This window comes from Lissotriton helveticus, chromosome 5_1 (genome assembly GCF_964261635.1).
Source record: "Lissotriton helveticus chromosome 5_1, aLisHel1.1, whole genome shotgun sequence".
NCBI lineage: Eukaryota > Metazoa > Chordata > Amphibia > Caudata > Salamandridae > Lissotriton > Lissotriton helveticus.
In genome coordinates this window covers 408198511-408213803 of record NC_136065.1, presented here as the reverse complement: position 1 = coordinate 408213803, position 15293 = coordinate 408198511, and the positions used below count along the sequence as shown (strand labels likewise).

General features: G+C 41.2%; 1 protein-coding gene across 2 annotated transcripts in view; it reads right to left on the bottom strand.

The window, feature by feature from the left end:
* Positions 1 to 15293, bottom strand: part of NPHP4 (nephrocystin 4) — a 941192-nt gene that overhangs the window by 313223 nt on the left and 612676 nt on the right. For both annotated transcript variants that reach the window (XM_078642627.1, XM_078642628.1), the window contains exon 18: positions 2949 to 3129. In XM_078642627.1, the coding sequence (XP_078498753.1) occupies positions 2949 to 3129 (181 nt within the window). The remainder of the gene's footprint in view (positions 1 to 2948; positions 3130 to 15293) is intronic.

Genomic DNA, 15293 nt, shown 5'->3' with positions numbered 1-15293 from the left:
CCTGCAATCGCATTTAGCTCAGTGTTGTTTACCCTACTAATATTTTGGTTGATTGGTTTTTAGTTCTTGGATTTTGTCACACCGGAGTACGGCATTAATCCATATCCCTTTATCTTTCCCATATAAAATTCTTTTCAATGGACTCTACCCTCCTGTCTTCCATAGTTCAAATCTAACGCCCAGCGTGTTTTTCACTGTGCTTCAATTCAGATAAGCTTTCTATAAATTGACATTTACAATTTTTCCTCCGCTTCTCTTCCATTTGTCTCCCCCTTTGTTTAAAACCTCTCACTGACGATCAACACAGTCCACGCCCTGACCGGTCCTTTCGCGCCCTTTCTTGTGTCCACTCCATATCAACACATCCTGTCCATAAAGCCATTCTCCAGGTATGTCTGGTATGTCGTAACTGTAGTCCACCTTCACAGAATTAATTTGATCAAAGTGCGCACTTTAGAATATAAATAATTTTTGATATCATACTCTATACGCACCAAGCAATTGACAACCACAATTATGTAACATTGTCATTCCTAATGCGATTCAATTACGTTCACTTATGTCACTCATGAGAAATCTTGGGAAACCGTCCTTTCTATACCACACACCACCTGTCTTACCACTTCACTCGTCTAACCGGCCAGGGTTTTGTTCAAGCAATGATCAACAAGTCACACCAGTCACCTTGTTCCTGACAGATATTGTTTGGCACGACACACACCACCATGTCACTTATGTCACCTTAGCCATGACTGTTCTCCACATATACACTAAGTCACATTACCACCTTCTGCGCATGCCTTTGTCCACCAGGGTGACACCATGAGTCACCCGTTGTCTACATAGATATTATAATCAAAACATGTGTAGTAAAAACAGACTCTGTATTTTTTGTTTAGCCCTGAAGATTCGCATTTGTTACTTGCGATGAAACACGTGTTGGCTTTTTTGAAACGGAACAATAAACAGAAAATGGACACACCCAATACAGACTATTGATTGACTTACCCGTCTCAATAGATGAACTTTTATTGAATTACGTATCTCCACCAACTGTTTAGATTGATGCGCTATATGTCACTATTGTATGTTACAATCATATACAAATTTTGGTATTGTACGCTTTTGTGTTAGTGCAGGGGCACAGTTGTTCATATTCATTGTTGACCAGTTTCTGGCCTTTCTGAGTGGTTGTGAGGTATTACCACTCGCCCTATTGCCTACACCTGTTTTACTCTTGCTTGTCACTGTTTAGCGGTTAACAAGGCGTGCGCCCTGAAGTTCTGGTATTCCCAAAAAGACCTCAGCAGGTGCTCACAGTGATCAATAACACAGCCTGTGTCCGAAACACGTCAGAGGCAGCACCTGTTTTTCAGAAAATAAAGCACTAATTTTGGCACTAGCTATGCCGTGAGTCCGTGTTCTTGTATGTGCGCGATTGCACAAGGATATCGTCAGTTGATATATATATATATATATATATATATATATATATATATATATTCCAAAAACGTTTGCCTTGATGAGGGAACAGACACAGCAGCTGCAAGGTTTGAGGACCTTTAGTCCAAGAACCGGCACAAACAAGCTCCGTTTCACAAATAAAATCCTGACGCGTTTCGGGGCTGGCAAAAGCCCCTTATTCATAGGATGACTGCTTGCTGGCGTGCTGGAAAGCTCATTACGGCACCTTCATTGCGCGCTAATTAAATAGTCCCAGTGGACTTTCAGAAATCCAAGCATGCTGGTACCTGTAGTTTGTAGAACTAAGAGCCCATGTTTCTCCCAAGTGGGACCGGCACACTGTCAAGTAATTGTAAGTCCTGCTTTATTACCCCAATGGGTTACAGAGTTTGTTTGTAGACGGTGATAAAACACACAACTGCGTGATCAAAGGCTGTGCGCAGTGTGGGGTTGACTGGCTGACGGCAGCCAACCCAATGCTGCACGCAACATAAGGCTGTGCGCAGGATGGGGTTGACTGCCTGTGGGGACGTAGGCTTCCTTCGGGTGGGCTGGTCAAAGGCCAGGCCCTGTTGACAACCCCCTGCTGTGCACAGCCGAAAGCGATGTGCAGCCCGGTGTTGGCTGCATGTGTGGAGTTTGCTGCAAAGCCTAGCCGCAGTGGGGGTTGACTTTACATATGGTAATACAATATTACTTTATGTTTAAAAGAAAAACTAGAAATTCGGTGGAAAAAGGGCTGTTGTAACTTTATAGTTAGGTGAATATGTCGGTGATAACATTAACATTTGAACTTAAACAAACACAGAAATTCACCAGTTATAATTAGTACAGCTAACTAAAATTTGCACCCACTCCATGCACTGCTTATGACCGCACATATTACATCACTCGACATGTTCTACGACATTGTTTATGAAATAATTTCAAGTGACATCATTGATGACATCATTGAAAACTATGATGATATCATCCAACAAGGGTGCTAGTTTATTTTATAGTTTACATAGTGGCGGATAACTAATATATTACTTATCTGCCTAATTAAGTACAACCTGTGTCCAGCTAATGGATGTAAGTGTTTTCAAAAAACATGCGCTTCTAATGCATCATAGATGTGTAGGGGTAAATAAATCTATAAATCTTTGTATTGAAGAGTGTGACTGTGTGCTGGTGACAGCTGACTACTTGAGTACAGCATGTTCCACACAAGGGGTGTGGAACACGCTGTACACAAACAACATGTCAAGAGTGATATAATATGCGAGGTCATAAGCAGTGCATGGTGGGGTTGCAAGTTCTAGTTAGCTCTGCTAACTATAACTTATGAATTTATGTGTTTTGTTTTGTTCAAAACATTTATGCTGTCACTCACATATTCACCTAACTATAACATCACTTTCACCTTTAGTTTTTTTAGGGAATATTTTATATATAGCAGCAATCTACCAGAAAAATAGAGAATTATAAGTATTATCTCTTACCAACATTTCCCAAGCGCAGATGAAGTCGGCCTTTCACAATAGTGCTGACTCCAATTGGTTTAACAGTGCCATGTCTAGCAACGTCACCACTCATAAGCATGGTATCCTGCTCATATTCTGTTGTAATGACCTCGAGTTCATGAGACACCTGAACTGCTGTACGACCCTGCCGCAGCAAATGCTATAGAACAAGAATAAAAATACTTTTGAAGCATTCAGTGTAACGGTTATGATAAACAAGTTCTGCCACTGTAAATTAATGACACTTTAATCAATATTGAGAAGGAGAGAGGAAGTATGGATGTTTAGTGTGGGACCACTGGGAACATCCCTCTGCTCATAACACCTATATTTGGTCACAGAAGGGTATTACACATGCATCTCTTTCAGCCAAAAAAGATGTAACAAATTGGCCCAGTTTTATGAATGGAGCAGCCTCCCAATGCAATAATTAAATTCATAAATAAAGAATGCACCCATTTATGCACACATGGGTGGTACATCTTTCTCTGTGCAAGCAGCCAAACTGTGGAATTCTTCGCACCAAAGCATACTCAAGAGTTGACTCCTTCCTACTCAAAACACAAATGTACAGCTTATGCCTGTGTAAGGAAACATATATATTTTGAATATATGTATGTAGATATCAGCATTTATTTGCATAAATGTATACAGCTTATAGTTTAAAAATATAAAGCTATTCTTAAAGGTCTACTTATTTTTACATATATTTTTACATATATATATTTTTTTTTAATATATATATATATATATATATATATATATATATATATATATATATATATATGTATATGTATGTATGGGCCTCTTAACCACTGAGGAACACAAGTACCTATGGATAGCAAACCCCACAATCCCCATTCTGTACTTTATACCAAAAGTGCATAAGGACAGTGTAAATCCGCCAAAAACAGCATTTTTGAAAACACTTCAAAGTATGTGGACTTCTTTCTACAGGAACATATACAAAAGCTTACCTCATATATCAAAGATACAGGGGACTTTTTGTTTAAAATAAGACTTTCAATGGCAGAATGATTATCTTTTAATCACTTTAGACGTTACCTCACTCTATACGTCCATCAAACACAGGGATGGACTACGAGCATTGAAGCCCTACCTGGCAAGGAGAGGCCAATCTTATACGGAACACAACAGAATGATTGTTAACATGGTGGAATTATGTCTAACAAATAACATCTTTATGTTCCAAAATGTACTGTACCAACAATTAAGCTGTGTTGCCATGGAAGCCAGCTTCTCCCCCAGCTACGCGTGTTTAACATGGGCTGGTGGGAGGAGCTGGTTCTCATGGCAAACTACGCAGAGACACTAAAGAGACATATAAAATGCTGGTGGAGGTTCACTGACGACCTGTTCCTAGTTTGGCAGGGTAAGGAAGAGGAGGCGAGTAAGTTCATTGCTTCACTCAATGTAAATGAACTTAATTTGAACTTCACAGCAAACATAAGTAAGACCAGTGTAGTGTTTTTAGATGTGGAGGTATTGATTAATCAAGGCAAGGTTAAGACCAAATTGCACAGGAAACCAACGGCAGGAAATGCAATTTTGCACACCAGTAGTTCGCACCCCAATCACCTAGTGCAAAGTATCCCTTATGGTGAGATACTGCGCATTAAACGAATCTGTAGTAATGATGAGGCACTAAAATTAGCACAACAGTAGAGTATTGGCAGATTCTTAGCCAGAGGTTACAGCAACAAATGTTTAGAAAAAGCTTTAATGAAATGCAATCTGGTCAAAAGAGAAAAGCTAATGAACAAACAGCAAAAACAATCCACTACCCCAGATGAAACAGCAAGTGATTTTAGATTCATTCTAGATTACAATCGTCAAGAGGTAGCTGTAGGAAAAATTATAAATAAAAACTGACACCTCATAAAACAAGACCCTTAATAGGCAAACCAGTCCCCAAAAAACCTTCAATAACATAAAGGAGTGGGGGATGTATGTCATTACAACGCATGCTTTTACAACGCATGCCATTACAACGAAACTTTTACAACGCAGGATCCATTACAACGCATGACATTACAACATAGCTGCTATTACAACGCATGCCATTACAACGTAAGTATGGGTAAGTAATTTACAGTGTAAGTGTTGGATAGTGTAGGGGTTAAAATTACTATTCTAACTCCAGGGGGGGCGTAATAGTAAGGTAAGTGTTGGATGGTGTAGGGGTTCAAATTAAATTAAATACTTACCCATACTTACGTTGTAATGGCATGCGTTGTAATAGCAGCAGCGTTGTAATGGAATGCGTTGTAATGGCATGCGTTTTAATGGATCCTGCGTTGTAAAAGTTTCGTTGTAATGGTAGTGCGTTGTGTTAGTTGCGTTGTAAAGGATGTTCCCCGGAGGGGGGTATCCATGAAAGACACTCTGGTGGAAAATGATCCATGTGGCACGCCAACCAAGGGATCTTGGTTGGCACAAAGAAAAGGATTTTACAAATGTAAAATTAGTAAAGCGTACCAAAATGGAGTGTTCAAAACTGAGTACACCACACCCTTTGGAGGGCCTAAACAGGAAATAATAAAATCCTTAAACTGCAAAACAGATCATGTGGTGTATGTGTTGGAGTGCCCGTGCAATCTAAGATTTGTCGGTAGTGCCATCTTGCCGGGCCATAAACGGATACTCCAACACATATGAGCTATAAAAAACCACCATCAGGCATATCTGGTGGCACGCCATTTTCATTAAAAACATGATGGCAATCCTAAAGACTTGAGATATTTCCTCATTGATGCGGTTCCAAGAAATAAAAGAGATGGGGATTGAGAAAAATCCCTAAGAATATTAGAGATGCACTATATTCTTAACTTAGAGAGCAAGCATCCAAACGGGCTGAATAGTTAGGAAGAACTGCATGCAAGTCTTTAACATAAGGATTGGCGGCCGGATTAAGTGCGTCATTCAGTCCTCCTATAAACAACACAAGCTGTAGAGTCACAAGATGAGGTACATGAACTAGGATCGCACAGAAATAGGACTTATGAAAAGAAACCGCCTTCAGAATCTGACTGTTTATAAACACATTCGCCCTAGATATTTTTAAGTTACCAGGGTTTTAGTGAAGCACATTTTGCACTTTTTCTCTATATTTGCACAGCTCTTTTTTGCACAAATCCCTTCCTTTCGAGTATGATCAAAATATAAGATTTAGATCAAATTACCACACCAACTTTAAATACTATAGATCTAATAAACATAAGGGCTGACTCCAAACTAGACTGCAGACAGAGTCAAAAAGGGATTTATCCTAATACGTCCAATAATACACTCTGTGGGTTAGTATAGATGTGTGTATACAAAGGCTAAAGGAGATTTTTAAATAATATTATAAACGACAGTGAATTATCTATTTATGCATTTATTTATTTACCTATATATTTATTATCTAAATGTATATTTACATGCATTTGCACATGTGCACATTCAAGCGCACAGCCATGTTCGTATTGATGTTTAGATTGGTATTTATAATTGTATGTAAACCCGTCGATATGGAGTTATTTATATATTTATTTATTTATGGATATATTTATATATTGACTTGGCCTTTGAGGTATGGAAACCCAAAAACTAAAATGCACACACAACCAAGAAACAAAATGTGTACTAACCATTTGGTTTGGAATGAAATGAAGCCTTATGAAGTCACCCATGTATTTATACAGTTATAAAGGGTAAGGTGAAATTGAATTATTTAATATTATACATTTCAGGCTGTAAGAAATTTCGCAGCTTGATCATACTATAATGAGGCAAAATTATGGATGGACGATGTGTATTTTATTTTAATTCAATGTATATAAATGAGCACTGAGCACTGTTTTTGCACAAAAATCACATGGTATACGAGTAACCAATTAAAACCAAGTAAACATAAAAAGTGAAAAAAGTAAGAAAAGAAAGGAAAAAAGTGCAACCTTTAAAAGTTAACGCTATTGGTAAAGTTGCGTCATGTGATCAAGTCCCCAGGAGGGATAAAACGCGTAATGGCTGCCATCTACCTGTTTGTCGACCTGTGAACCTGTAAATAAACAAACTGGTATTGAGGAAAGAATCCTGGGTCCATGCTCTTTGTGTTCTGGAAAGCATTCGAGGAGAGAAGAGTCTTTTGGATATATATATATATATATATATATATATATACACACACACACACACACACACACATACACACACACACTGAAAAAAAACAAAGGTTTCAGGGACGTTCTAGTTACGCTGACATTTTACTCGTACAAAACCAGAGAAATTCAGCTGCCCTAGTTAGCTGACCTAACTATAACTCGTGCCACCAAAATGCACTGCTTATGAACTCACATATTACATCACCCATGACATGGTCAGTGACATCACTGATGACATCTCAAATGACATCACTGATTACATCATCCGGTGACAGTGAGTGTTTCGAAAAAGTTTATGAGTGTTAAATATATATACACCAAGGTGTATTGATGAATCAGTGGGAGTATGAGTGCCTGTATGGATGATTTAGTGGGTGCATAACTGGCTGCAGAAGTGAGAGATTATGCGTGTCTCAGTGAATATATGCGTGGGTGACTAGGTTGTGTGAATGTCTGTATCAGTTTGTCAGTTGGTGTGTGAGTGGCTGTATGGGGTGGTGAGTAGGTACATGAGTGGCTGTATGGGTTATTGATTGGTTGTCCGAATACCTGTATGGGTGTATGAGTGTCTGTGCGGGTGGGTAAGGGGGGGGTGACTACCTGCATGGATGAGTGAGCGGGTGAGCCAGTGGCTTTATGGGTTTGTGAATGCATCTGTGAGGGGCTGTAAGGGTGAGTGAGTGTGCGTATGGCTGTGTCAGTGAGCGAATGGATGTGTCAGTGGTATATGGGTGAGTAACTGCAAATGTGAAAAGTAGTATAGGTGATTGTGGGAGTATATATATGACATTTTGTGTGAGCGAGTGTTTGTGAGAGTGGCTGTATGGGGTGAGTGTGTGCTTGTGTCAGTGACTGTATAGGTGAGTGAGCATCTGTTGTATCGGTACGAATAAGTGTGTTGGTATGTGTATAATTGCATAGGTGAGTAAGTGGCTGTGTGATCGACTCTATGGGTGAGTGAGTAGGGGTGTAAGTAGCTCTATTGGTGACTGACAGTGTGTGAGTGGCTTTATGGGTATATGAGTGGATATATCAGGGGCTGTATCAGTGAGCGAGTTGGTGTACGAGTGACTGAGTGGATGTGTGTGTAGACCTATGAGTGAGAGAGAGAGAGTGTGTGTGTGTGTGTGTGTGTATGTATGTATATATATGAGCAAGGGCTTGCTTAGCCCGAAACGCATTGTGCACTTTTACCAGCTGAACTGCAATAAAAAACCTGTAACCTGATCCAGTGGTCCGTCTCCTGGTTATCGCTTCGCCGATCCGAGTGGGGATTGGAAGTGGCGTGGTGGAGATATAGATATATATCTTTATATATATACGCGCACTGGTATGGTTGTATCAATGGTTTTGAAAATGGTAGTGTGGAAGTTGGAGCGGGTGAATGAAAGGATATATTGGGATGTGAATGGTTACAATACGCGGATCAGATACCCCTTATGGATGAGATAAGAGTAGAGATGAGATGGTGCCTGGACCACATGGAGACATGGAATGGGCAGCCCATCTTTGGCTCAGACCCAGATATCGTGATAGAATCCGATGCCAGCAAGTCCTGCTGAGGGGCTTGATGTGGTGACTCCTTCACCGGAGGAAAATGGCCCACAGACGAGTGTCCCCTTCATATCAACTGCCTGGTACTGATGGTGGGGTCCTTTGCCATTCAGGGTTGGATGAAGGATAAGATTTCTTGCAGCATCTTCGTAAAGATGGACAATGTTTCAGTAGTACGCTATATAAACCCCCTCAGGGGGGGACCAAATCCAAGATCTTGCCAAGGACTTTTGGACCAGCTGCATTTTCCAATATATCCCAGTGACAGCAGAGTGCCTCCCAGGAGCCTCCAATGTGGTAGCGGATTAGTGCTCCAGAATGTGGTTGGACATGAATCTGTGGCAACTGCACCCCCGCTTTGCAGAGGTTAAACTTCCTCTGGGGGCCCTTCTCGGCAGACCTTTTTCATCATAGCTTGATCACCAACTTCCCAAGATCTTCAATTGGAAGCAGGACCCTCTAGCCTGCGGCGACGGGCAAATTGCTACAGGACTGATCCCAGGAGGCCGGGTATGCTTTCCCACAGTTTCAAATGAGAATGAGAATCACAGCGCATGAACGCAGATAGAAGGCTAAGGTAGTGGTGATTACGTCTTGTTGGAGTTTGCAAGTGTGTTTTCCAGTTCTACTGGAACTTTCTTGGGATTCTCCAATTCTTGTACCTCTTGATCCAACTCTCCCGGGGTGTCACCAACGCAACCCTCACCCTCTGGTCATGCAATGTCACATGCCTCTATGATAGCATGGCAAAATTCAGGCATCATTGGAGAGTCCCAGGCTTATTGAGCGAAGCTGAAGGACTACTGGCAGAAGCATGGGCTGACATTACAAGCAAACGTTATCGATCAGCATGGGCCATATGGGTTAGTTGATGTGTACAAAATAACCAAGATCCCCTGGGGTGCCGGTTGATCACCATCATCATTTTTTTTGGCTTCTTTGGCGTCTTAAGGATTGGCATATAGGACGATCAACTCCTATAGATCGGCGATTTCGGCAGGGCATATCCCAGTTCAAGGCGCTCCTGTGGGCGAACATCATCTGATTTCCAAATGAATGTGGAGGAGCCACTCGACGCTTCTCCCAGAACCCGGATATTCAACTTTGTGGGATGTTAACAAGGTCCTTCGCTTATTCCGCTCTTGGCCATCCAATAAATATTAGTCCCGAAAGCAGTTGTTGGTGAAATAAGCCATGTTACTGTGTTTATTGTCATGTCGGAGAGTATCTGACGTATGAGCTTTGGGTAATTCAGGATGGGTATTTACCCCACAAGGGGTAACCTTCCATAGTGTTCGCAGGACCAAGTCCAATTCGAAGGTGGTGTCCTATCCAGCCTTTGATAAGTCTCCAAAGTTAAGTGTGGTCTGTGTCTTAAAGAATACGTGATTGTGACGGAGGAGCTTCACCCTATGGGGGAACGTCATTTGTTGATTTCTCTCAGGAAGCCTTTCAAGCGACCATTCCTCCCTCCATAGCCTGATGGACATGGTGGGTCATGCAAGAAGTGGGTATTGATGCCTTCAAATTTGGTGCCCATTCTGATAGAGGTGCGATGGTCTCTAAAGCTTTCACCCTTGGCCATCATCTGGAAGACATTATAAACGCAGCAGACTGGTCTTCTGACTATGTTCAAAGTTCTATTTTAAATCAGTTACTGATATGGCATCATTGGTGGTGGACAAGATTTGAATGAGCATAATCCTCGCCTCCGGTCCTGACATAGAATGAAAGATTTCCTAGTAATCAGGAAGGAAAGTTTCATTTCTATTAAGGACACAGAGACAAGGATTATTCCTGTCCCAAGGCTCCTGGGATCCTTGTTCCAACCCTGGGAAGCTGAATATTAAGGACTGGCTCTTCTCCATTCAGTCGTATGGGATCAGTATCTCTTATTTTCTCTTTTAATTATGTCATCACACTTGTGCTTTTCCCTTATTTACATTTTGACAGAGTTTCTCTTCCTAGGATAGTTCAGTGGTTGATGTTTGCGTAATTAGATATGCCTGTACATCTGGTTTGCATTGGATTGACCGAGCTCAGATTCATTTGTTCTCCCTCTGGCTTCTTTCAGGTTCTGACAATTCAAAGGCAGAGTAATGGAAATCCGAGGCTTATTTGGCTGCAGTCAAGAACGAGGTATTCCAAGGGGAACTTTGTGGATATCCTGGACTGCCTATTGGTGGACTATATGTTGAGCTTTACTGTGTGCATTATAGGAAAGATAGTTTTTATCTTATTTGTTGAAGCTGCTGAAAAATGATAAAAGAAAGTTTGGAGCAAAATCCTCCCCTCCTTGTCCTTAACAGAATTGAAACTTTCCTTCATGATTACTAGAAAAAATGTCATTGTTCAACCTGATCTTGTCATTGGAAACTGGGAACTGTCACCATCAATGTTCAGGATCTGCATCGATGGTGGAGAGGCAACAGCAGCCACTGGTGCTTCAGAACCAGTCTCTCTTTCAACACGTAGACTTGATGAATGATGAGTAAAAAGTGAGAACAGTCTCTGTTAACAGACTGCCCAGAGTGCTTGGCAGTCACCGCGTGTCCCTTTGTAGCCACCACTGGAAAAGGTTTTGCATCAAATGTAGTATCAGATTTACCTTTTCGGATCTGGCGGGCCAGCACTTGATTTCCCCTCTTAAAGACTATGTTGTTTACATGTTATCATTTGTCAGCATACACTTTTATCTTTTGTTTATGAATCAAGTCCTTCTCACGAGTTGCGTTCTCATCTTTCTCTCTATGACTGGTCCACTTAGGTATCTTGGTTGTTATTGCTTTCTCGAACATCAATGTTGCAGGGCTTTCACCTGTGGTCGATTGAGGTGTTGAACGATAAACTCTTGGGGTAGAATTTAACACAGATTTTAGTATGCACTTCTAAAGAGTAGCACGCCACACTGTCTTCTTTAGTGTGCTCATAAAGCACTCAACAAGTCCTATGGCCTTTGGCCACAGAGGTGTGCTCTTCTGATGCTTGATATTTGGATGCTCTAAGAAACCTTTGAACTGTCGACTGTTAAGAGGCGGGTCATTGTCAGATTTCAATCTGGCTGGAACACCCCTTGTTGCAAAGATGCCATCTAGTCTCTCAATGATTAGGACTTAAGTGATAGAAGTAGTGGCGGCAATCGTGAGTATTCATCCATAATCATCATCTGGTGATATCCATTGTCAAGTGGACCGAAAACATCAATGGCTACTCTCTCCCAGGCATGCTTCGTGAGTTCTGACATATTTAAGGTGTGTTGAGTAACCTTTGTAGAAAGGTAGCTACATATATGACACGCCTTTAACTCCTTTTCAACCCGCTCATCGAGATATGGAAACCACACTTAGTCTCTCAGTACTCGTTCAATGGCAACGATTCCAAGTTGTTCTTGGAGGGCCACAATCATTTTCTGTTGCAGACTCTCTGAAATCAGGACTCTTGATCCTCACAGTACACCCCGTTCCTGAGTTATGTACAGCTGATCTTTGACATTTTTGTATTTTTGATATTCACCATCACTGGTGAGAGACCGAGGGGGTTGATTCCATGACTGAAGGAGTGATTATATCTTTCAAAATTAGCATGTCACTATCATAGCTCATGGGAGTGATAATCTGGTTTAACAAAAAGGCAACTGGTGTGATTGATTGTACAATGAAATTGATAAAGGCTTCAGCCGTCTTGGATGGGGTACCATGACCTTGTATAGTCACTCTGGAAAAGTAGTAAGTAGGGTTCGGATCCTTCCCTGCATAATGCACAATGTTATAATTGCACTCTTGTAATCGAAGTCCCTATTGTTCAATGTGAGGAGGCATATTTGGATTGCCGAATATAATTAGTAAAATGTAATGATCAGTTAACACCGTAAAAGGCTTTCCATAAAGGAATATATGGAAATGTTCACAAGCCTATACCACATCTAAACTTTCTTTTTCAGGTTGTAAATAAGCACATTCTGTTTGAGACAAACTCCTGCTGGCATATGTCACATATGCCTTTGAGCATTTGGGTGTCTGCTGTGCTGGGAAAAGATAGCAAATAACCTGACTGGGCTAGCGTCAACTAAAAACTATATATATAACCTTGGATTAAAACAAGCCATTTCTGTAGCATTCTCAACGGCTTGTTTGACCTTCTTAAACTTTTCTCACATTGTTGTGACCAATAAAATGAAGCATTCTTTTTCGGCAACTCTCTCAAGGGAGTACTTACAGTGGCAAAATCTCATATTTATCAGGAACAGTAGCTGGCCAAGCCAAGAAATGAACACACCATTGAAAGATCTTGTGGGGGATTAGCATTTGACAGCGCTTGTACTCTAGCCGGATCGGGTGTCATACCCCGATGAGAAAAGATATGACAAAAGAATTTTAGTTTTGTCTTGTGGAACTTACCCACGATTTGGTATCTAATACCCTTTTAGACCCCTTGCAGTCTGGGTTTAGAGCCTTTCATTGCACTGAAACAGCAATGATGGGGGGTTCTTGATACTATAAAACTTTCCCTTGATGAGGGCTGTCCAGTCATGCTGGTGTTGCTTGATCTCTCGGCTGCCCTCGACAACATCTCACACTCGATTATGATTCAAAGACTCGCTGAGATCGGTGTCTGTGGCAAAGCCCTAGGATGGTTTGAGACCTTCCTCAGCAATAGCACCAAGGTTATCAATCTAGGCTCCTTTAAATCCTGGGTCATGTCACTAGGCAGAGGAGTCCTCCAGGGCTCATCATTAAGCGTGGTTCTCATTAACATCAATGTGGCACCTCTGGCTCAATTAATCAGATCCAGTGGATTTGATGTCATCTCATTTGCTGATGACACTCAACGGATCATCTCCATTGGCCCAAACCTGGACTTCACTAAACTGAAGTTCAGAGAGTGCATGAGGAAAATTGCTTCTAGGATGTCCCACAGTTGCCTACAGCACAATGGTGACAAATCAGAAATATCGATGTTGGGCAAGGCACATGACCACTAGACTAGCAATTGGTGGCCACCTGAATTAGGCACACCACCTCACCCGAAATAGGTAGTCAAAAACCTGGGCATTCTATTCGATGATAGCCTCTCAATAAGAGAGCTACATGTGGCGCCTGCTTTGGGATAATACACGTTAAGAAGAGTATTTCAATGGCTGTCTCTTCATATAAGAAAGACTCTCACGCAGGCACTAGTGGTCAGCCGCTTAGATTATGGCAATGCGCTCATGGCAGCGGCCAATGACTCTCTAATGTCCAGACTACAGGTAATCCAGACCACTGTGGCCGGGCTTGTCCTTAAACTCCCACTGGCACACCTTCAGTGCCCACGCTTAAAACACAGCACTGGCTTCCCATTAGAAAGCAAGTGATTTTCAAGCTTTTTTGCCTAGTACACAGAGCTCTGTTAGGAAAGGGACCAATGTATCTTCAAAACAAACTGTCAATCTATCGTTCAACCAGAAATCTGAGATCTAAGGATCAACTCTTGCTCTGTTCAAGTCATATTCGCACAAATAGGCAGGGCAGTAGATGCTTTTCTTACCTGGGCCCTCTCCATTGGAACAGGCTTCCGCTTCACATTCACATCTGCTCTGATTTTGCATCCTTCAAGAAGCTACTTAAAACCTGGCTTTTCTGACCAAGAAGCCACTAAAGTTCTGGCCTTTTGACCGTATTTCCTTTTCCCTTTATCAGCTCCTGACTGTGCTTTAGTGCCGAGATAACCCTGAGGGGGTGATTTGTTGCGCTATATTAAGTATGGTTAACATAACATAACTCACATTTATCTGCAAAGTCATTCCTGCATCAGCCAATAAATGACATACTTGTGTGAGAGCCTTATCATGCACTTTTCTAGTAGCTCCGAAAACCAAAATGTCATTGCTATAATTTAAGGCATTTATGACTGACTGTATTATACGTTGAATGACATCTTGAAAACGTTTCGCAGCTGATGACACACCAAAATGTAGTCTTTTTTATCGAAACAGACCAACATGTGTAGAAAAGTGTTAAATGTACCTGCAATTTTGTTCGACTTCCAACTGAAGATAACCTTTATTCAAATCAAGATTAGAGAAGACCTTTGCACTATTTAATTGAGTTATGTCAGCGGTGTGTGGCCTGAATGTTGTTCTTGTTCAATTGCCTGGTTTGCCTGATGCATGTCAACGCATATGCGTACAGCTCCTTCACTGTCCTTTTTGGGCACTACCACTATGGGAGAAACCCATGTTGTTGGACCAGTAGAACGCTCAATGATATCATGCTTAAGTAACGATTCAAGTTCCATTTTAACGGTATCTTGTAAATGAAAGGAATCAGTCTTTCTTTTAGAGAAACAGGACAGACGTTCACATTAATATGCAGCTTTACTTTCATAGTATTAAGCTTTCCTAAACCATGAAACAATTAAGGAAATTGACTTACAATTTTGTGGTGAGCATTCATGTGGTAGTTTATGGAAGTCAGTCCCATATCAGCCATATGCAGAAACTGAGTAGACCTGCACTTGACACTGTACCTAGAAGCACATGGATGGGTGATTGCACCTTTGTATTCTTGTGTTTCATCGTAGCTTCAAACGAACCTTGACTTTTAGGAGTGTTGATGCAGCCCAT